The sequence below is a fragment of the Chiloscyllium plagiosum genome, chromosome 4 (assembly GCF_004010195.1).
Source record: "Chiloscyllium plagiosum isolate BGI_BamShark_2017 chromosome 4, ASM401019v2, whole genome shotgun sequence".
Classification (NCBI taxonomy): domain Eukaryota; kingdom Metazoa; phylum Chordata; class Chondrichthyes; order Orectolobiformes; family Hemiscylliidae; genus Chiloscyllium; species Chiloscyllium plagiosum.
In genome coordinates this window covers 122931267-122955870 of record NC_057713.1, presented here as the reverse complement: position 1 = coordinate 122955870, position 24604 = coordinate 122931267, and the positions used below count along the sequence as shown (strand labels likewise).

Below are 24604 nucleotides of genomic sequence, written 5' to 3'. Positions count from 1 at the left end.
TCAGGCTGCCAGTTCAATTACAATTCTGATCGAATGAAAGCCAGAAGGAAAAAGATGCTAGCCAGCTTACCTTGGAATGCTTTTAAACATTGTCATTGACTTTGCTTACTCATCTATTGACACCAATGCACAAAATTAAAGATGGGAAAGAGTAGGAGAGATGGGGACAAATGCACAGGAAATATTGCAAAAAGAAGTAATTCAATTCAGAATGATTAACATTTATATCTAATGACATGAGCAAAACATTTGGCATGGGGTATTGTGTGAGGGCTTTTGAACCTTGAGCAATCTTGTGATGATATTAGGGAGCTGCTCCCCATGGGGCAGAAATAGCATGGACTGAGTTAGTGAGGTTGAAGGAGAAGGATCTATGGAGTTCATGGAAAAGAAACTTATTGATTAGAGCTTTGTATAAATAAGATTACTCTGTGTAGTTGTACATAGTAGTAATATGCAATAAACAGAGTTCTAAACAAGTCTAATCATGATGGCTGTACTTGAGCTGGTCTCCTAAACCAGTCTGTCTTGAACCAAGCTCTCTGATATGGGCATAAAACCACAGGACAAAGGAATTTCTAAAGGAAATGACACACGATGCAAATGTGATAGATGACATTAATTAATGCCTCATAACACATTTTTAAAATTCTAACTATTTTGATCTTAATGATGAATTGGACTTCAGAAACTCAAGTTTAATCATTTTCAGTAAATTTTAATGAAGCAATTTCCATTAAAGTTCAGGTCAATAAAGTTGTAAAGTACAGTTTAAAGTATTATTCAGCTTTTCAAATGTTTTAAGCAATTACCCAGGTTAAATAACAAAATAACATAGAGCTAGCACATTTTACAAAATAGAATACCAGACTTTTTCAGACAATTGTTTGATACTGAGAGTTCCATCAGTCAAATGAGTTGCTATATAATTGTAATCGGTAGATTTATCCCAAGCACAAGAAGTGATAGATACAGGAGACAGGTAATTCCAGTTTGGAACTCATTCCTGGAAGCCCACATAGTGCATACTTCTCAAACAAGAAGCAATCTAACCCTCAAAAAATTTAAACAAGTGGGCGGCACGGTGGCACAGTGGTTAGTGCTGTTGCCTCACAGCGTCAGAGACCTGGGTTCAATTCCCGCCTCAGGTGACTGACTGTGTAGAGTTTGCACATTCTCCCTGTGTCTGTGTGGGTTTGCTCCGGTTTCCTCCCACAGTCCAAAAATGTGCGGGTTAGGAGAATTGGCTGTGCTAAATTGCCCATAGTGTTAGGTGAAGGGGTCTGGGTGGGTGGCGGGTCGGTGTGGACTTGTTGGGCTGAAGGGCCTGTTTCCTCAATGTAAGTAATCTAATCTAACCAGTGACTTTGTGATCTCTGCATACATGTACCATCAAGAATTGGGCCATCAATTCTACAGGGCTTTGATGAAAGTTGATACTTAGCAACACAAGTAAACATTGTGGTGTACCATTAAAATGTTCTCATCACCAGCCCATGTCTGCTCTTTTGAACCTAAATACTGCTTTTAGATTAAAACGTGAGCGATATCTATTGTGATGCACAGCAATTACAAAGGCACCACTCAAACCACACTTATCTTTTCAGACGAGGGCTTGTCCCTCACAATTTACTGCTTATGAAATTTCATTCGCCTTAACCTCTGGAATATCTGTCACAGCTTTGAACTCTTCTTTCTGGCCACATACTAGCTCAGATTTGATTAAGAAAATTTGGGGTTCAGTATGATCCAACTTGAATTATAGTTGAGGTGAAAGATTCTGGCCATGTACAGATGACAACTTAATCACTACTAAGTTCAAGGAACCACTTTGGAATCATCTTCTGTATGTTCTATCATTTCTTCATTTATAATTGTTTATTTGTTTACTCTCGCCAATGCACATAAGTAGACAAGTTGCATTCATACAAACAGATCTGCTACAAATGGGAACTGTGGTTAAAGTTAAGTGGAAATTGTGTTGGCATTCAATAATTATTTGGTGCTCATTAACACTGCACATTATTTAATAATTGTTTAGTAACAAAAATCTTGTGCCATTCCATATTTTCCCTTCAGGTAATTAAGAAGGTCTTCTTTCTCTTTTGGACAAAGGAAACTAGAAGTGGCTGCATTGAGATTCTGCAAAACAAAAATGAAATAATTAACTCTTTGAACTGGTGCATATATAAAATATGGCTAGTTCAGTTCAGTTTCTGGTTGGTAGTAACTCCCAGGATGTTGATAGGTATAGGGTGGGGGATGTAGCTCAATGATGGTAATGCCAGTGAATATCAAGAGGTGATGGTTAGATTCTGTCTTGGAGATGGTCATTTCCTGGTATGGTACGAATGTCACTTGCAACTAGTAAACCCAAATCTGGATATTGTCCAGATCTTGCTGCACTTGGTAGACTTTTAGTATGTGAAGAGTCTTGAATAATGCTGAACATTGTGGAATCATCATTGCCCATTCACACTACTGACCTTATAATGGAGGGATAGTTGTTGATGAAGCAGCTGAAGGTGGTTGGACCTATGATAGCCGTCTGAGAAAGAACTCCAGCAGTGATGCCCCAGAGCTGAGATGACTGACCTCAACTACCATAGCCATCTTCCTTTGTACCAGACCTAACTCTAACCAGAGGAGAGTTTTCCCCAGGATTCCAGTTTTGCTGGGGTTCCATATTGCAACACTCAGTCAAATGTGATGTTGATGTCAAGGGTAGTCACTCGGTTGAACTTGTTTCGACTATTGAACTTTTAACTTTATTCCTTTATTTTTCTAGTTTAAACTAAGAGGGATTTTAATGTTAACTATTACCTTATTTCTTTATTTTTTTCTACCTATTCTATGAAGGTCTGTAATACTTAACATTTTAACTTTTTTTTATTATTTGCACCAGGATTTCTTTGTAGCTAGGTATCTCTGTACCTAAGATGGTCCCATGCATGGTGACATTAAACATTTTTCACGATATTCCTGTACTTGAGTACATGTGACAATAAAATCTAAATCTAAATCTCTCCTGTGAATTTAGTTTGTTTTGTCCACATTTGAACCAAGACTGTAATGAGGCCAAGACCTGAGCGGCCACATGATAAACCACATAATGAGTGGCCAATGGGAAAAGCTCTCAATAGAATTCCCCATGATATGTAACCTTTGAGTGCAATCTTCTCCTTCGTTTATTTTAAAACATATCTAACAATCGATGCTAACTGCATGTCTGATTTTTGTTGATCTAATAAACCACAGGTATCTCTCTCTGTCTCACTTTGTTAAAGAATAGTAATGGTTTTACAGCTTGAGGGGCACCATTCTACATCAGGCATGGGGCAAGGCAAAGGAGCAGGTCAGCATGAACTACCATGGAGTTCATGGAGACCTGCTAAGGGTGATTTAATCCATTTTATCCACCTTCTAGCCAACACAGCTAAATTACCTCCAGACTGGTCTTTATTTTTGCTCTTATATTCCTGAATTAAGTCAAGTAGTGAACCTACAAATAGGTAAGGAATAAAATTAACAGCTTCCTGCTTACCATTTCCATGAAATCTCCTTCCGTAAAGTTCATGTGCTCTGCAGCTATGTTATAATCAGTGTAAATTGTTGAACCAAAAATCAATGGATCATCTGTATTGAGCGAAAAGTTGGCTTTATCTTTCTTGAATCTGTAATATAAATGCAACTCTGTTCATTAATTATGATGACTTTATTAATTATTTGCTAACAGACCGAGTTCATCTCTTTGTGAGCTACTACATATGGATAGCACCAGGGTAGAATATCACTTGACAATATTTCTTTACAATTCTATGCTAAGAATATTAGCGTTGTGCTTTTGTGTGACAGCTGTTCAGTGTCCTAGTTCCTTCCATCTACCCTTACTTTACATTATTAAAGCCCTTGACTAGATCTCAGGCTTAAGATTTGAGGTCCACGCTAATTTTTTTTGTGGAAGAGGGTTCCATGCTTTCTTCATTCTTCATGTGAAAAAAAATGTTTCCCTACCTTCATTTGGAAATGGGCTGGTTCTAGTTTCAGGATTATAACCAAGACTAATTTAAGCAGCAGAAGGAGTTGCTTTTCACCTACTCTATCAATTCATGTAGAGGAGACATGATTAAAGGGAGCTCCTTGCTCTAGTGGTAGCACTGTAGAGGTTTCACCTATCCCATTTTCAAAATTATGTATTATGGTATGACCTCCCACTTCCACAGGGGAGTCTCACTCATGTTAAATATTTTTCAGGAAGGTGTGCCGTGAAAAGTTTGTAATTTTCTGTATATGACTGGATAGAATATCAGTGATTTCACAGTCATGATTTTCTCAACTGTACTCCCTGTAAATTTAGCTTCCTGTGAGCAACACTAGATTCTAACATTCCAAAAATATGAAAATAGGGTCCAAAAATGATCCAAAAAAAAGAGGAAGAATATAGCATTTGAAATCATATTGAATCGAGAAAACGAGGTTACATTGTGAAGAGGTTGAAGAGCCAAGTGAGAAAGTAGCTGTACCAGGCTTTTGCCCGAAACGTCGATTTTGCTGAAGCTCCTCGATGCTGCCTGAACTGCTGTGCTCTTCCAGCACCACTGATCCAGAATCTGGTTTCCAGCATCTGCAGTCATTGTTTTTACCCAGGATACATAAAAGACAATAACAAAATCTCCCCAGCTTGCTTGGCAGCCTGATAATGTGAATGAGTTGGGCTGACTATTTTAATATTTCTGTGCATATGGAATGGGAAGGAATAAATGTTTTAATGCTATAAACAGACATCAGATTGGAATGTTAGCTCCCATGATGTTTAAAGCAAATAAAACATACAAAACTCTTTCAAAGGCAACTGCAAATGCTGGAAATATGAAAGAACAGTTCATAAGTTAATAAGCTAAAGGAATGGAATTGGACCATTCAGCCCATCGGGCTACTCATTCATTCGATCATGGCTGGTATGCCCCTTAGCCCCATTTTCCTGTCTTCTCTTCATGTCTCTTCAACCCATTACCAATTAAAAATCTGTCTAACTCCTCCTTAAATTTACTCACTGTCGCAGCATCCACCGCACTTTGGGGGAGCGAGTTCCACAGATTCACAACCTTTTGGCAGAAGTAGTTTCTCTTCAACTCGGTTTTAAATTTGCTACCCCTCATCCTAAGACTATGACCTCTCACCCTAGAATCCCCCACAAGACAAAGCATTCACATCTATTTTATCCACACCTTTTACCAATTTGAATACCTCATCTGATCTCCCCTCATTCTTCTAAACATTCTTCCAACTAAAAAGACTAAAAATGGTCAGCAGGTCAGACATCATCTGTGGCACGAGAAAGACTAGTTTAAACCGAAGGTGACCTTCTGTCAGAACTGCAAAAGCTTAGAAAAAATGCAAGTGCAAGCTGCAGGAAAAATGGGAGAGGAGGAGTGGGAAGAGCAAAAGGGAGATGCATGATTACATGGATCAAATGCACCTCAAGGATTTGTGCTGTGTCCACTGCTTTTCTTCATTTATAGAAATGATTTGGATGTGAAAATAAAAGGTATAGTTAGTAAGTTTACAGATGACACCAAAATTGGAGGTGCATTGGACAGCAAAGAAGGTCACCTCAGAGTACAATAGGAGCTTGATCAGATGGGTCAATGGGCCAAGGAGTCGAGTTTAATTCACCTGCAGAATGTCACAGGTGAGAGACATGACACATGTCTCCGCTGGCTACATCTGCAGGAAGTGCACCCAACTCCAGCTCCTTGAAAACCGTGTTAGGGAATTGGAGCTGGAGCTGGATGAACTGCGGATCATTCGGGAGGCTGAGGGGGTAATTGAGAGGAGTTACTGGCAGTTGAGGCTCAGGATAAGGATAGATGGGTTACAGTAAGGGGGTGGAAAGGGGACAGACAGACAGTGCAGAGATCTCCTGTGGACATTCCCCTCAGCAATAACTATATCATTTTGGATACTGCTGGGGGGGGATGACCTACCAGAGGAAAGCCATAGCAGTCAGTTCTCTAGCACTGAGCCTGACACTATGGCCCAGAAGGGAAGGGGGCAGAACAGAAAAGTGCTAGTGGTAGGAGACTCAATGGTTAGGAGAATTGACAGGAGATTTTGTGGTCAGGATCGGGATTCCCGGAAGGTATGTTGCCTCCCTGGTGCCAAGGTCCGGGACGTCTCCGATCGGGTGTATAAGATTCTGAAAGGGGAGTGCAAACTGCTAGAAATCGTGTTACATATTGGCACCAATGATATAGCCAGGAAAAGGATTGAGGATATAAAAAGTGATTTCAGGGAGTTAGGGTGGAAGCTGCAGAGCAGGATGAACAGAGTAGTGTTCTCAGGTGCCACGAGATAGAGAGGCGAGGAACAGGGAGCGGGCACAGCTTAACACGTGGCTGTGCAGCTGGTGTAGGAGGGAGGGCTTCAGATATGTAGATAATTGGGATGCCTTCTGGGGAAGGTGGGACCTGTACATGAAGGACAGGTTGCACCTGAACTGGAAGGGTACCAAGTCCTGGGTGGAAGGTTTGCTCGAGTTGTTCAGGAGGGTTTAAACTAGCATGGCAGGGGGGTGGGAACGTGAGTTATATACTGGTGGTGAGAGCTGATGAAGATGAGGCAATAGCAAGAGGTAGCACAGCCAGTGGGAAAGAATTTCCTGGGAAAGAACCAAGGGATCGGTTGAAGTGTGTTGCATTAAAGCAAGAAGTATCAGGAATAAAAGTGATGAGCTTAGAGCATGGATCAGTACCTGGTGCTAGGATGTTGTGGCCATAACAGATGTGGGTTTCTCAGGGGCAGGAATGGTTGCTGGATGTTCCAGGGTTTAGAACATTTAAAAAGAATAGGGAGGGGAAAAAAAAAGAGGAGGAGGTGTAGCACTGCTAATCAGAGAGGGTATCACAGCTACAGAAGTAACCATTGTCGAGGAGGGTCTGCCTACAGAGCCAATATGGGTGAAAATTAGGAACAGTAAGGGAGCAGTCACCTCATTAGGGGTTTACTACAGGCCCCCCAGTAGCAGCAGGGAGATTGAAGAAAGCATAGGTCGGCAGATTTTGGAAAAGTGTGAATGTAGTAGGGTTGTTGTAATGGGTGACTTTAACTTTCCCAATATTGATTGGAACCTCCTTCGAGCAGATGGTTTGGAAGGAGCTGTTTTTGTAAGGTGTGTTCAGGAGGGTTGCCTAACTCAATACACTGACAGGCCGACGAGGGGAGAGGCCATTTTGGATTTGGTGCTCGGCAATGAGCCGGGGCAAGTGTCAGGTCTTGCGGTGGGAGAGCATTTTGGTGATAGTGATCACAAAAGCCTCACATTCTACATAGCTATGGAGAAGGAGAGAAGCAGGCACAATGGGAGGATATTTAATTGGGGTAAAGGAAACTATGATGCTATCAGACGTGAGTTGGGAAGCATGGACTGGGAGCAATTGTTCCATGGAAAGGGCACTATAGACATGTGGAGACTGTTTAAGGAACAGTTGTTGCGAGTGATGCATAAATGTGTTCCTCTGAGACTGGCAAGAAGGGGTAAGATAAAGGAACCTTGGATGATGAGAGCGGAGGAGCTTCTCGTCAAAAGAAAGAAGGCAGCTTACGTAAGGTAGAGGAAGCAAGGGTGTTGCTCATCTCTAGAGGATTACAGGCAGGCGAGGAAGGAGGTCAAAAATGATCTGAGGAGAGCCAGGAGGGGGCACGAAAAAGGCTTGGCAGGAAGGATTATGGAGAATTCAAAGGCATTTTACCCGTATGTGAGGAATAAGAGAATGATCAAATAAAGAGTAGGGCTGACGTATCGAGTCTGAGGAGGTAGAGGAAGCCATAAATGAGTTTTTTGCATCTGTCTTTACTAAAGAAAAGGACCTTGTAGTCAATGAAAACATTGAGGAGCAGGTAAGTATGCTGGAATGGATAGAGATTGAGGAAGCTGATGTGCTGAAAATTTTGACAAACATTAAGATTGCAAGTCGCCAGGGCCAGACCAGATTTGTCCTCGGCTGCTTTGGGAAGCGAGAAATGTGATTACTTTGCCGCTTGCGAAGATCTTTGCATCCTCGCTCTCCACCTGAGTCGTACCTGAGGACTGGAGGGAGGCAAATGTAATTCCTCTCTTCAAGAAAGGAAATAGGGAAAGCCCCGGCAATTACAGACCAGTCAGTCTCACGTCTGTTGTCTGCAAGGTGTTAGAAAGGATTCTGAGGGATAGGATTTATGACCATCTTGAAGAGCATGGCTTGATTAAATTCAGTCAGCATAGCTTTGTGAGGGGCAGGTCATGCCTCATAAAACTTAGAGTTCTTTGAGGATGTTACTAGACAAGTTGATAAGGGTCAAGCGGTGAATGCGGTGTATATGGACTTTAGCAAGGCATTTGATAAGGTTCCCCATCGTAGGCTCATTCAGAAAGTCAGGAGGAATGGGATACAGGGAAATTTAGCTGTCTGGATACAGAATTGGTTGGTCAACAGAAGACAGCGAGTGGTATTGGAAGGAAAGTATTCTGCCTGGAAGTCAGTGGTGAGTGGTGTTCCACAGGGCTCTGTTCTTGGGCCTCTACTCTTTGTAATTTTTATTAATGACTTGGATGAGGGGATTGAAGGATGGATTAGCAAGAGGTGTCGTTGACAGTATAGATGACTGTTGTAGGCTGCAGCATGACATTGACAGGATGCAGAGATGGGCTGAGAGGTGGCAGATGGAGTTCAACCTGGATAAATGTGAAGTGATGCATTTTGGAAGGTCGAACTTGAAAGTTGAGTACAGGATTAAAGACAGGATTCTTGGCAGTGTGGAGGAACAGAGGGATCTTGGTGTACAGGTACATAGATCCCTTAAAATTGCCATCCAAGTGGACAGGGTTGTTAAGAAAGCATATGGTGTTTTGGCTTTCATTAACAGGGGGATTGAGTTTAAGAGCCGTGAGATCATGTTGCAGCTCTATAAAACTTTGGTTAGACCGCACTTGGAATATTGTGTTCAGTTCTGGTCGCCCTATTATAGGAAAGATGTGGATGCTTTGGAGAGGGTTCAGAGGAGGTTTACCAGGATGCTGCCTGGAATGGAGGGCTTATCTTATGAAGAGAGGTTGAACTGAGCTCGGACTTTTTTCACTGGAAAAAAGGAAGAGAGGGGACCTAATTGAGGTGTACAAGATAATGATATGCATAGATAGAGTTGATAACCAGAGACTTTTTCCCAGGGCAGAAATTGTTAACATGAGGGGTCATTGTTTTAAGCTGTTCGGCGGAAAGTTTAGAGGGGATGTCAGAGGCAGATTCTTTACGCAGAGAGTTGTGGAAGCGAGGTCATTGGGGATATTTAAGAGACTGCTGGACATGCATATGGTCACAGAAATTTGAGGGTTCGTACATTAGGTTTACATTAGGGTCAATGGTTGGCATAACATTGTGGGCTGAAGGGCCTGTTCTGTGCTATACTGTTCTATGTTCTATGTTCTATAAATGCTAGGTGCTGCATTTTGGAAAGGCAAATCGGAGCAGGACTTATACACTTAATGGGAAGGTCCTGGGGAGTGTTGTTGAACAAAAAGACCTTGGAGTACAGGTTCCTAGCCCCTTGAAAGTAGAGTTGCAGGTAGATAGGATAGTGAAGAAGGCATTTGGTATGCTTGCCTTTATTGGTCAGTGCATTGAGTACAGGAATTGGGAGGTCATATTGTGGCTGTACAGGACATTGGTTAGGCCACTGTTGGAATACTGCATGCAATTCTGGTCTCCATGCAATAAGAAGGATGTTGAGAAACTTGAACAGGTTCAGAAAAGATTTACAAGGATGTTGCCAGGGTTGGAAAGTTTGAGCTTTTGGGAGAGGCTGAATAGACTGGGGCCCTTTTCCTTGGAGCATCAGAGGCTGAAGGATGAGGTTTATAAAGGCATGATGAGGTTTATGAAGCCTGGATAGGGTAAATAGACAAGGTCATTTCCCGGGGTGGGGGGAGTCCAAAACAAGAAGAAATAGGTTAAGATGAGAGGGGAAAGATTTAAAAGGAACCTAAGGGGCAACCTTTTCACACAGAGGGTGGTGCGTATATGGAATGAGCTGCCAAAAGAAGTGGTGGATGCTGATACAATTACAGCTTTTAAAAGGCATCTGGATAGGTATATGAATAAGAAGGTTTTAGAGGGATATGGGCCAAACGCTGGCAAATGGGACCAGATTAATTTAAGATATCTGGTCAGCATGGACAAGTTGGACCGAAGGGTCTGTTTCCGTGTTGTACATCTCTATGACTCTGTGACTCTAAATGACAACATGATTCATTGAGGAGTCTGAGTTCTGTAGCTCAGTGTTTTGCTTCTTTACGTATTCTGTTGCCATCTCCTCTGCCTTGAACTATCATTGTTAAGTCAGTTAGCAAACCTGCATCTAATCTGTTATTTTAGTTTTTAAATTGGATGCATCAACTAGCAGACTGCATCCAGAGCAGACTGTTACATTTCTCTTGTTAGAGCTTATCTGTCAGTTTTACATAGAATAGAATTGCATTAGATTTCTGGCACAGAAACAGGACATGCACCCCAACCATTCCATTTGGATGTTTATGCTCTAGTGGACCTGCTTCCAGATTTTCTCATCCCAGTCTATCATTGTCACCATTCATTGCATTGTCCATCAAAAACTTATGCAGTTTCTCCTTAGTGCCTCTGTATTATTTATTTCAACCATTCCCTATGAGAAACTGTACCCAAGATCGCACTGTAAGTGGCGACTTATAAACTTTTTACTGTACTCATTTGAGTACATGTGACAATAAAGCTAATTCAATTCAATTCAATTAATTCAATTCTGTGGCAACAAGTTTCACATTCGCAAAAATCTTTCGGCAAATAAGTTTCTTCTGAATTCTCTATATATATATTACAATAACGGCATCAAGTTATGCTGCTTCCTATAACCGTTCTGTCTAAACATTTTCATAATTCTGCAGGTCACCCCTTCACTATCCCATTTAGGACAGCAAACACTCATGCTGTCAATCCTTTCCACACAATGCATTTTCAGTATTGGTTTTGTAAATCTTCTCTGCATCCTCTCTTACGCCCTTATATCCTTCTAATAATATGGTGACCAGAAATATGCACAGTACTTTAAGTGTGGTCTGACCAAAGTTTTAGAAATTGTGGTTTTAATTCCAAACTCCTAATTGCTAATATAAATTGTGAACTGCTTTGGAACCAGCGCTGATTCTGTGGAACACCATGTCCCACCTGTGCCATTCTGCAGAACTATCCCTGCTCTATCTCGCTTGATGCCAGTTCGCAATCTATTCTTCCATTTGTCCCTGACTCCATATTCTCTAACTTTATATGTTAGCCACATTATCAAAGGATTTTTGAAAATCCAGATGTGGCATGGTGGCTCAGTGGTTAGCACTGCTGCCTCACCATGCCAGGGACCCGCGTTTGATTCCAGCCTTGGGCGACTGTCTGTGTGGAGTTTGCACATTCTCCCAGTGTCTGTGCAGATTCCCTCCGTGAACTCCAGTTTCCTTTGATAATCCTAAGATATGTAGGTGAGGTGAATTGGCCATGCTAAATTGCTCATAGTGTTCAGGAATGTGTCAGTTCGGTGCATTAGTCAGGGGTAAATAGAGGGTAGGGGAATGGGTCTGGGTGGGTTATTCTTCAGAAGGTCGGTGTGGACTTGTTGGGCCAAAGGGCCTGTTTCCACACTGGAGGGATTCTATGATCTACTGCTTTGTCAACACTGCCTCCTCAGAAAAAATAAGTTTGGTCAAACAAGATATTGTACTTTGAAATCTATTATATTTTAGGTGTTGCCCTATTTGCTCTCCTACACAGATGTTAAGATGACTAGTCTATAATTTCCTGGACGTGTTCTGTCACCGCCTTAAATATGGGAATTAGATTATCTCCACCAGTTCTCAAGGGCAATACATTTTTAAGCATGTTCTTTACTTTATTCTGTACACTCATTCAAAGCACTCAGAAAATAAGTAAGCCTTTGAAAAACCTTTGAATATCATTAGTAAATGCTACATAATGTCAAATAATTGGGAGGTAAAAAGCACTTACGTGACAACTGGATGTTTTGTGAAATCAGGATCGCATGCTCCTGTGAGAACACTTGACTGGGGACATGCCTTTTATAAACATAAAAATATAAATAACAAAAACATTCTTTCAAAAGCTACGGGATTTATTATATTTTGCATTTCTTAAAGCATCATTTTTACCTCGATATGGATTTTCTTCTCTAGTATTTCCTTATAAAGTACAGGATCACTTATGATTGCATATCCATGGCCAACTCTTTCGGACTTAAAAATTTCCAGAGCCTATCAAAGTAATAAATTTATAAAGATTAATAAGTGTTACCAATCGGAATCAGAAAGATATGAATATTCAGAATTGTTAAATCCATTCGCCATGGGATAGTTATGATAAATTGGGGAGCATTCCTTAAAAGGGATGGGCAATGGAAAACATTTAAAGCGTGGATGGTGAAACTTCAAATGATTATTCATTTCTGTCTGATATGAAAATAAAATGGGACATGTGGCCTGGCTATTGCTAATAATGGGACTTAGGGAAAGTATTAAATCCAAGGAAGATGTATACAAACTGGCCAAAAAAATGCAGCAGACCTGAGGATTGGGAGCAGTTTAGATTTCAGCCAAGGAGGACAAAGGGATTGATTAAGAGGGGAAAAATAAAGTCTGAGCATAAGCTTGCAGGGAAGTTATAAATTGATGGTAAAAAGCTTCTCCGGGCATGTGAAGAGAAAAAGATTAGTGGAGACAATTGTAGATCCCTCCCCATCAGAAACAGGGCAAGTTATAATGGGGAACAAATAGGTGGTGGACCAATTAAATGTACATCATTGTTTAGTCTTCACAAAGGAGGACAGAAACAATGTCCTGAAAATGTTGTGAACACAGTATTAGTAGGGAAATGGTGTTAGAGAAATTGAAGGGATTGAAGGCTGACAAATCCCTAGGGCCTGGTAATCTGCATTACAGAGTAGTTAAGAAGTGGCCATAGAAATAATTTATTCATTGGTGTTATCTTTCATTACTCTGGAGCAGTTTCTATGGATTGGAAGGTAGCTAATGTAACTCCATTTTCAAAAAAAAAACATGAGGTTGTGTAAACAGGAAATTATAGACTGATTAGCTTCACATTAGCCTCTAGCATTTTCCCTAATGCCATTATAAATGATTTAACAGCAGAGCACTTGGAAAACAGTGACAGGATCAGACAGTCAGATTGGATTTATGAAAGGGAGATCATGCTTAACAAATCTATTGGAATTTTTTGAGGATGTAATAATAGAGTTGTTCAGGAGAACCAATGGGTGTGGTTTACATGGATTTTCAGGTGGTGTTCAATAAGGTGCCAAAGCGATTAGTATGTAAAATTAAAAAGTGTATGGGATTTGGGGGTGGAGTACTGATATGGACAGAAAACTGGCTGGCAGACGGTAAATAAGGTGTAGAAAAAAATAGGTAATTTTCTACATAGCAGCCAGAGACCAGTAGGTACCGCAGAGCCCTGTGCTTGACTCCAGCTACTTACAATATGTATGATTGATTTAGATGAGGGAACTAAATATGATGTGTTCACAAAGCTGGGTGGGAGGCAGGTGCAAAGATATGAACAAGTTGAGTGAGTAGGAAAATGCACGGCAGATGAATTACACTGTGGGTAAATGTGATGTTTCCCACTTTGGTAGCAAAAACAGGAAGGCAGGTTATTATCTAAATAAAGGTAGAGTGGGAAAGGGAGAGGTTCGATGAGGCCTGGGGACCTGAAAGGAAACATGCAGATGCAGCAGGTGGTAAACAAGGTGAGGGGGACGTTGACCTTTGTTACAAGAGGATTTGAGTACAGAATCAGGGATGGTTTGATGTAAACATACAGGGATTCGATGAGTTCACAGCGGGAGTATTGTGTGAAATTTTGGTGTCTTTATCTGAGGAAAGGCATGCTAGCTACAGAGAGAGTGCAACAGAGATTTTTCAGATGTATTCCTAGGGTGGCAGGACTGATATTGGTTAAGACTGGCGTGTAGAAGAATGAGCAGGCATCCCATAGAAAGCTACACTTCCAGCAGGACTAGATAGGATAGATGCATGAAGCATGTTCCCAATGACCTGGGAGTCAGAGCCAGAAAAAATAATGCATAGACCATTTATGACTGAAACGAACAAGAGAATTCTTCATCCAGAGAGCTGTGGGCTTATGGATTCTCTGCTATAGAAAAGCAATTGAAGCCAAAGCATTGAATGTTTCAAAGAAGGAGTTAGATACAGTTCTCAGGGATAAAGGAATCAAAGGGTATGGGGTGAAAGCAGGAACAGGATAATTGGCCATGATCATATTGAATAGCCAAGCAAGCTCTAATGGCCAAATAGGAGAAAGTGAGGTCTGCAGATGCTGGAGATCAAAGTCGAGAATGTGTTGCTGGAAAAACACAGCAGGTCAGGCAGCATCCAAGGAGCAGGAGAATCAACGTTCCTGATGAAGGGCTCTGGCCCAAAACATTGATTCCCTTCCTTCTCGGATGCTGCTTGACCTGCTGTGATTTTCCAGCAACACACTCTCGACTAATGGCCAATTAGCCTACTCCTGTTCCAATTTTCTGTGTTAGAAATGCTATCTTAGATCACCTGCACTGTTCTAACCACACAACCTAGTGAGAATTAGTGAAAGCCGAAGTAAACAATGAAATTGATCTTAATTGTTGCACCGGGGTAAATCCTTCTGCTAATTTTAATCAGTAACACAGAAAAGATTCACCCTATTCTGTAATCTGTTAAAATATGAGAGGCAAAGAATTATCCCAGAGGTAAATATTTAAAGTAAAAATCAATAACTTTATTCTTTAAGTCCAACAGAGAATATTAAAACTAGCAACTATTTATAGCACCTTTCTCTAAACTTATCTTTTACCTCCCACTCTACAATACTAGTCTGATAAAAACAATTCCTAATTAAGGTCTACTTTAAAAAAATCACATTTCAAACCCAGTCAACTTTGCTGGAATTCCTCTGTAGATTCTCTTCAGGTCAGTTTTGATGCTCTGTGGTGCAGACTCCCCACAGGCAGGTATGTCTCAGAGAGCTCTTGAGCTAGCAGCCTACATGTGTTGGTCTTTTCGCAGTTCTCTCTCTAGCTGTTCAAAATGTCAATTTTATACCCCAAAACATTGGATTGTTTCATTGGTTTTAATATAATCAAAATACTAAATTCAAACTTGATTGGACTTTGGTATCTCGGGGCATAATTTAAACTGATTGGCCAAATTTGAATTTGTTTTTATCTCATGGCAACACAGCTACTCTATTTGTGTCAACCATGTGTTACATTGTCATCTTATTCAGAACACATAGTGCAGTGTCGGGCAGTTTTGCTCGCTTTTCAACTCTCTTAAAGGTACAGTACCTCTAAACCTTCATAACATAATCATTTGATTTTTTTTTCCTCATGTGACTATGATTTTAATCCCCAAATTGAAAAGTTGCAATTTAAATTTTCCATTTTGTAGGTTATTCTCAGCATCCTTAGGTCCTTATCCTTTCTTCCACGCACACACTCACTGAGAGGCAGACTGGTGAACCAATTCAATAGTTTACGTTATTCAGCTCTCTGAGAATACAGGTAGTAGTACAGCTCAATCCTTTTTCACAATCATGAGTGAGATAATTCACGAGAGCTACGCATCTTAAGCCTAGGGTGCTATATAAATATATTGTTGCTGCCTGCCCAGCCTCTGCCCCCATTTCTCATTCATTTTAAATTTGCACATTTTCAGTCCAGACTTAAACTTTTGACAGGTCACAAGAAAATAGAAACAAAGGCCTGAGAACCAATACTGTATATCTCTACATTCTAACTACACTCTATTTCAAACAATTTTAACAATGGGTAGCAGGACAAACCTGAGAAGAGAGAGACAATAAAAAAAAAAAAGATGCTGAGCAGGAAGAATAGTTGCAGGAAACCAGGCAAGGCAGGGGATAGTACACGTACAGAAAATACAGCATATACTCAGCAGGTCAGGCAGCATCTGTGGAGAGAGGAAGGCAAGATTAGCGTTTCAGAGCAATATATTTTATTAGAAGTAGGTAAGTTTACAGGTGAGCAGCATTCAACGATTGGTTTCTGACTAGGTGGAATTCAGAAGCTGATTAAATTGCAGGAGAAATAATGGTCTGTCATACGAAAGAAAGAATGAGAGAAATACAAGTTGAATATTTGACCCAGAGCAGGGATAAACTGTTATAAGAATAGCAGTGGAGGATGGAAACATGGAGAGGTGAACAGAATTTGGAAGGGACTGGAAGAAAGGTCAAGGAACACCAGTGTTCCTGAACACAAAGTATGTTCAGGATTTCCCATAGCTGCATCGATCTTTTTACTTTCCTGCTCATGAAACACAGTCAGCCGTGTAATTAGGTTGTAGGTGGAGTAGATGATCAGGGTTTCAAATTGATAGACCCCGGATGTGACTGGTATCTCTGATTTGGCTGACTTGGTACTATGACCAGACAGTCACAACATTTTCTAAGGATTAGACAATTTATTGACTGCAGCAAGTGAGCTTTTTGCCTCCATCCAGACACCCAACCAACATTTATCCTGAAGAAGGAAATGCATTGCTGCCAAATTTATTTCCTTTGAAAAACCTGTCACATCACATGAACATTTCCGACACCCTGTGGGTAAATTCAAGAATTGTCAGAATCAGTGCATGAAGCCAACCGAGCCATTCCTAACAGATTCCCTGATCGCATCTAATTGAATTAAATTTAGGAGTCAGTTCATGTCAATATAATGTTCTGGGGTCCCCGGTTTATGGGGGCGGAGAGGGAATAGTGGAGCACAGTTGCTGACACAGTGTCGGAGGGGTGAACCTTGAAAGCTCAGGGGCAGGGCATGACAGACCTCCTTATTTCTTTTCCCTCCTCTTTTCTTGTTCAGCAAATGGCTGGTATGTAATGCTGCCACACCACAATACTGTGGTCCTAGTCTCTATACCCAAATATCAATGGATAACTTCACAGTTGGGGTATAGCACAATCGGATGTTTTATGCAGATAGAACCCTATATCGATAAAGGTACCTGCTATAGACAGTGGTCCATTTATTTTCTAATTAACCTGTTCAGAGATGATATGACACAGGTCTGGGGCATATGGGACTTGAACCCAGGCTTCCATGACCCAGAGGCAGGGACTGACCACTCTGACACATGGCCCTCACAAATACCATTGTAACTATCTGCATTCATTAAATCCATCCACGATTCTGATCCTTATGTGTTTTCTCCAATTCACATGCATTACTAAAATCATTTAACTCACAGGCAAAGCAAAGAACTGATTTTCTCATCATTATACTTTTGACACATTTATACTTTCATCCTGCAAGAGGCAAAAGTTTTAACAAAAAGAAGATCCATTTTCCACAATGAAATCACAATTTTTTGTGTGGATCAAGTCACCGTTCCTCTTTGTAAGTAACTTTCAGTGAGGGCATGGCAATAAACCTCACCAAAATTTAACTACAGAAAGAATTCACCTTTGATTAACACAAGATTTTGTCTTTTGACGAATCACAAAATATGATCAACATGACCAAGCATAAATCCTTTGCCAACTACCTTACCTCATGCACCCCTGATGCAGGTCCAGCTTCCCCAGCATGAACTGTACGATGGATCCCACATTTCACAGCCATCTGAAGGGAGATTCAAAATCACATGAAATTATTTGTCCCCATATTATGATTTTCTGTTCTGATGGTACTGATTTATATTTGGTTTCAGAGGCACTGAGCCCATCCAGCATGTCTTTAATCATAAACCCAGACATCCTCAGTGATATACAGATACCGCATGTCTGTTTCCACCTATTATCGACTGGATTTTACAAGACAAAGCCCTTCCTCAACACTGAACGGGAAAAGTCAGTCTTGAGCCAATCAACTTAAAATCTGGCTGCCCTATGTCTGAGGGCAGATTCAGATGGAGACTTCGACCTGCATCTGGGAGAAGGCCTTACAATAGAGAGCTGCTAACAGCTGGACAATCTGTGTTTTTCATTCAATCATGGGATCTGGGTATCACTGACTCAGCCACTATTTAGTGCCCATGCCTAAATGCCCTTCACAAGGTGGTGATGAACTGTCTTCATGAGCCACTGCAGTCCGTGTGGTGTGGGGTTACTTGCACAATCCTGTTGGAGAGGGAATTCTAGGATTCTGACATAGGGACACAGAAGGAACAGAAATGTATTTCCACTTTAGGATGGTGAGTGCATTGGAGGGAATTGCAGCCTTCCTTGGAGGAGTTAGGAGGCGGGTTATCCACCGTGGAATTCCTAATCTCTGACCTGCTCCTTTAGCCACAGTATTTATATAATTTGTCCAGTTCAGTTTCTGATCAATGGTCACCCCAGAATATTAATAGTGGGAGGTCCAGTAATGGCAATTTCATTGAATGGCAAGGAACAAAGATTAGATTCTCTCCTGTTGGCAATGCTCAGGGTCTGACATTTCTATAGTGCAAATGTTTATTACCCTTTGTCAGCTACCTTTTGGAGATCTTCCAGGTTTTCCATTTGACCATGGACTTATTCAGTTTCTGGGGAGTTGTGAATGGTGCTGACATCGTGCAACCATCGATAAACATCCCAACCTTTGACCCTTTTTGGTGGAGGGAAGGTCATTGATGAAGCAGTTGAAGGTGAATGGGCTAGGTCACTACCCTGAAGTACTGCTGTGCAGATGGCCTGGAGCGGAGATGACTGACCTCCAACAACCACGAGCATCTTCCTTTGTGCCATATATAATTGGTCAGAAGCTCTGTAGTTCCAACAACAGCAGGATCAAGTAGCAGCCACAGTGTTGGGCGGCACGGTGGCACAGTGGTTAACACTGCTGCCTCATAGTGCCAGAGACCCGGGTTCAATTCCTGCCTCAGGCAACTGTGTGGAGTTTGCAAATTCTCCCTGTGTCTGCCTGGGTTTCCTCTGAGTGCTCCGGTTTCCTCCGACATTCCAAAAATGTGCAGGTTAGGTGAATTGGCCATGCTAAATTGCTCATAGTGTTAGGTGAAGGGGTAAATGTAGGAGTATGGGTCTGGGTGGTATACGCTTTGGCGGGTCGGTGTGGACTTGTTGGGCCGAAGGGCCTGTTTCCACACTGTAACTAATCTAAGGAAGTCCCAAAGATGGAGAAGCTTGAAGGCTCGCCTTATCATCATACGGGATGCGGAAACGGGCTTCCTAATGGATCCTGAAAGGGTGGGAATGGGGATCAGGTTTTACAGACATGGGTGATGGGGACACACAAAGGAATACATTTGCGTGCTTTGCCTTTAAGAGAGTTCACCTTTTAAGTTCACTATATGCTGTGTTTCTACATTGTTAGAACTCTGCTTTCCAGTTTGTCACAAGAAATGTGAGAGAGATGGTCATTAGTGTATGAAACAATGTTTCCACTGCCTAGACCTGATTGGAAGAACCCGGCAAATTGGCAGAATTCACATCAAGACGTTTTGAAACCTGTTGCATGCTGGGCACTCTCGCTATCATGTTGGCATAGCTCTTGCCACCAGCTATATAATAACCAGCTGAGGGACAAGAAGTAAAGGCAGATTAACTCAGGGTGGAAGCAACCCAGGCAATGCCATTTTGGCTTGGCTTGCCACGAACAACTAATCAACTCTGATTCCAGTCAATATAAACCCAAATTAACATTTGCCAGCAGTCCCACAACTAACTTTCCTTACTGACTGTAACAAAGTCCACTTTGTCTACAGTGCAAAAATAAAAGCCAAAACAAAATAAACATCACAAATTGCTCAGCTAAACCATGCTATATTTTGTACATATTTTACCGATCACACTCATACGTTCCACTTGCACCTGATTTCCATGTCGCTTTGTCTGCCTCTTATGGACAGAAACTATTGTCGTTGGTGAAAGGATCGAGAAGTAGAGGACGCTAGTTTTGTAGCTATTGAGAAAAGAATCCAAAGGCTGCATGAAAAAAACCTTTGGGACATAGTGAGTCATGATCTGCGCTCCACAGTCTGAAAGGGTTGTGGAGGCAATTACAATGGTAACTTTCAGAGGCATTTGGATAAGACCTGAAGTGCCTCACCTGATCATTACCAAATTGTTTCTATCAGGGCCGCAGGCACAATTATAAGGAAATTCCTTTTCACCACATTTGTTTTGTCCTGGTGAATAATGATAAAGGAATTCACCAAAGAAGGTACACTCTTAATTAAGCAGCAAGCACTTATTGGTAATTGCTACCAATATAACAACCAAATTACTGGCTAAAGCCTTATCAATGCTTCCTTCAAGTATCGAAAGTTTTAAGATTCCTCAAAGGTTTAAGGATGTACTTACTATTTTTCTTCTCTATTTTAAGGTAATAAGGGTGGTATATAATGTACAAACAATATGTTTCTTCACTTTTCACACCTCCTTGCATGGAATAGAATTCTTAATAGATGAAAGTAAATAACAAATGCTAAATACTTACATATATACTGTGACTATAAATTAAATTGAGATGTGAGATCATTTTTTGGTAGTTAAGGAAATTTGAATGTGGAGTGTAATGTATAATCTGTACACATATCCAACCTCATAAGCTTGGACATGGCCTGGATGGGATTCAGCGTCCATCAGTTCATCTCCTGCTAGATCAATTCCCACAACACCAGCATTTCGATACTTCTGACAAAGCTCAACAATTTCAAGAGACCATGCTGAAGAGACAGAAAAAGAAAATTAAGTTCTACATAGCTAACCATTGTTTCCCCCAGTGCTTGGTGCTAAGTAGGCATGCAACATGCCAATTTCACAACGAGTCACTAAGCCAAGGGTATGCACAATGTGCAGCTGCTGCTGTGTCGGTTAAAGGACCTGTGTCTCTAGTTGCTGTCTGGTCAGGTAGCAGGTTGGCTCAGTGGTTAGCACTGCTGCGCCAAAGTGCCAAGGACCTGGGTTCAATTCCACCATGGGCAACTGTTTGCATGTTCTCCCTGTGTCCCTGTGGGTTTTCTCTGGGTGATCTGGTTTCCTCTCAGTCCAAAGCTGTGCTGGTTAGGTGGATTAGGAATGGGAAAAGCATGGTTATAGGGTAGGGAGATGGGTTGGGATGCTCTTGGAATGGGTCTCCTTCCATACTGTAGGGATTCAATGAAATGAACACTGGCTTCCCTCACTGGTTAAATAAAGGTCGTGAGCTTGTACAGGATTATTTGCAGGAAATGACCTGACAGCATTTGATTTGATCATGCTTGGCAAAATATGACAAGGACACTTAGGAAAATAAACAATTTATGGGAGGAAAAGACTCCTTAAATATTTGCATCCTCAATAAAGTTGAAACCCTGCATATGAGTGCAAAATTGTTGACAACCAGTTTCAACATCTACACAAACTCTTGAGATTATCATCATAGATGTTAGTCTTCAGGCAGTTTAATTCCCTTCACAAGATATGAAGTAACAGTTAATCACATTGGACACGGCATGAGTCCCACCAATATTATGACTGTAGTATTGAAAGTAAATGTAATCATCAATCACAGGCTCATTTCAGCTTATAACAGTGATATTAGCAGTAATTTACTTTGTTATTTATATGGACATTAGGCAAAATACATTTTGCCTATTAGAAAGGAGGCAAGAATATATTAACTTTCCAAAGCAGGCTGCTGATTACGGGGAGTAGGAGATAGTGAGCACTGCAGATGCTGGAGATCAGAATTGAGAGTGTGGTGCTCGAAATGCACAGCAGGTCAGGCAGCATCCGAGGAGCAGGAGAATCGATGTTTCGGGCATAAGGCCTTCATCAGGAATTTCCTAATGAAGGACTTATGCCCAAAATGTCGATTCTCCTGCTCCTCGGATGCTGCCTGACCTGCTGTGCTTTTCCAACACACACTCTTAGCTCTGATTAGGATGAGTGACCTGCACTCTTGCCCCATCAAGTTCCTGCTGGTTGGGTAACAGGAAGGCACAGCACAATTTGAATTCTTTCGAACCAGTGAATGATATTTGGTTTTCTGTAATTGGTGTGAAACTTTCATACTGAAGGTGAATTCACTCTCCTTTGAGTGGCTAACTCAAAAGAGTTCAAGACAAAATTAACAGTGTCCTGAAGCACACATTTGAATAACTGCAATCTTTCCCATTGCTAAATTTCTTAGTATTGCACCTACTTAATGCTGAGGGAATAGATGCATAGTATTCCAGATACTTGAACAACTATTGAAACTGCAATTGCATAGTCATACAAACATCTGAGCAAACATCTGATAAGCAATACAATGTCTACATTTATTGTCAGTTACAAAAACACACTTTAAAAAAAAAACTTTAAAACTACAAAAAAACAACTATTAAACATCTCTAAAAATGCCATGATCTAAATTGTAGAAAAGAAAATTACCTTCCATGTGACGTATGCAACAGAGAATTGATCTCACTTTAATGCCGAAGTCACATTGCCCTCTCTGAAAGCCCTGATTAACAAGATGAACAACTTCATCTGGGCTTACATCACCTCTAGGAAACAAAATTTGATATTTAAATTGAACATGATTGAAACTACACAGTTCACAACTTAAAAAGTTATTTTCAAACTATTGTTACATTATAAGAAGGCTGGGCTTTGATGCCCTAAAGAAGGGTTATGCCCGAAACATTGACTCTCTTGCTTGTCAGATGCTGCCTGACTTGCTGTGCTTTTTCCAATGCTACACTTTATCAACTTTGATGCCCTGAAGCAGAACTCTGCCTGATTCTGATGAAGCCCAAAATGAATACATGTAGTATACACCACAAATAGACCATCTAGTTCAATTGGGCTTTGCTAGTGTTTATACTTTGTACCAGTATCTTCCCATTTCAACTACATTTCCACAGCCTTTCACCTTATCTATTTATTGTCTTTTCTCCTCACAGGAGTTTACCTAGCCTCCTTCTAAAAGTTCTAATTTATTTCTCTCAACCCTTTTATGTGTTGATAAGTCCCACATTCTAAGCACTTTGAGTACAGAATGTTTTCCTTATTTGACTATTGGATTTATTTGGATCTGTATGTATTTATAGCCCACAAGTCTTCTACAAATTGAATTATTTGCTTCACAACCACTCTGCAATCTAACTCAAATCATTCTGATGAAGGGCTTCTGCCCAAAATGTCGATTTTCCTGCTCCTGCCTGTCCTGCTGTGCTTTTCCAGCACCACTCTAATCCTGACTCTGATCTTCAGCATCTGCAGGCCTCACGTTCACCTTAAAAGTAATTCTGTCAGGTCATATCCAAGTATTCTCCCTTCTGATAGAACAGGTTCCAAACTGTTCAGTCTTTCCCAAATCCTTTATTTTACTTCCTCTAGAGCTTTTTTGTGTCTTGGACATCAAAGTAATCTTATTGAAAGTATACATTTATGAGGATCCTGACAAGGTAAATGTTGGCAGAATATCTCAGCTCATAGGGGAATCCAGAACGAAGGGATAACATTTTAAAGTGAAGGATTTCCCATTTAAAACAGAAATGAGAAGGATTTTCTTTTCACAGAGGTCATCAGTCTTTGGAAATCTTCCACAGAGGGTGATGGATGCTGGTAAACCAACATATTCAAGACTGAGTTACACAGACTTTTGACTGACAAGAGAGTAAAATGAGGACTGCAGATGCTGGAGACCAGAGTCAAAAAGTGTGATGCTGTTCAGGCAGCATCCGAGAAGAAGGAAAGTCATATTCTTGAAGAGAGTAATGGGAGGCAGGCAGAAAAGTGCCATTAAGGCCACAGGCAGGTCAGTCATGATCTCAACAGAGGGTGGAGCAAGCTCATGAGGGCAAATGGAACTCCTGTTAATATTTCTTATCACCTCCTGAAGTGGACCGTTCAGTTTATCACCACCTTCGGAAGACAATTGTCAATGAGCAATGAATTTTAGGTTTATCAGCAACACCCATATTCTGAAAATGAATTTTCAAAATAGACCTGTGGGCGAGACTCTTATGGTTCAAGTGTATAACACAGCAGTATGTTTACTACAGGGACTTCATCTATGTGAAGCTTAAAATGTCTGCTTATACATTGTGTGCCTCATGGTAAATTTAACATGAGTTCAACAGAGTTCTGTACACTATTACAGTTCAATCTACTACTGCTACAAAAAAAAAAGGCAAGCATTATCACATTCATTTTTAGTAACCCAATGTTCCAGGATACAAATAGAACATAGAACATTACAGCGCAGTACAGGCCCTTCGGCCCTCAATGTTGCACCGCCCTGTCATACTAATCTGAAGCCCATCCCACCTACACTATTCCATGTATGTCCATATGCCTGTCCAATGACAACTTAAATGCACTTAAACTTGGTGAATTTAATACCGTTGCAGGCAAAGCATTCCATATCCTGACTACTCTGAGTAAAGAAACTACCTCTGACATCTGTCTTATACCTATCTCCCCTCACTTTAAAGTTGTGTCCCCTCATGTTTGCTATCCCCATACTTGGAAAAAGGCTCTCCCTGTTCACCCTATCTAACCCTCTGATTATCTTGTAT

The 24604-nt window shown here is 40.9% G+C and overlaps 1 protein-coding gene across 3 annotated transcripts in view; it reads right to left on the bottom strand.

The window, feature by feature from the left end:
* Nucleotides 1-1285: 1285 nt before the first annotated feature.
* Nucleotides 1286-24604, bottom strand: part of LOC122549383 (adenosine deaminase-like) — a 62571-nt gene continuing 39252 nt past the window's right edge. For 2 of the 3 annotated variants that reach the window (XM_043689115.1, XM_043689116.1), the window contains exons 6-12: nt 22470-22585; nt 20655-20779; nt 17662-17733; nt 12224-12325; nt 12063-12130; nt 3545-3674; nt 1286-2142 (exon numbers count right to left, since the gene is read on the bottom strand). In XM_043689115.1, coding sequence (XP_043545050.1) covers nt 2038-2142; nt 3545-3674; nt 12063-12130; nt 12224-12325; nt 17662-17733; nt 20655-20779; nt 22470-22585 — 718 coding nt within the window. In that variant the 3' untranslated portion in view covers nt 1286-2037. Of the gene's footprint in view, nt 2143-3544; nt 3675-12062; nt 12131-12223; nt 12326-15932; nt 16061-17661; nt 17734-20654; nt 20780-22469; nt 22586-24604 lie in introns of those variants that run through there. The other variant, XR_006311515.1, reaches the window with a different exon arrangement.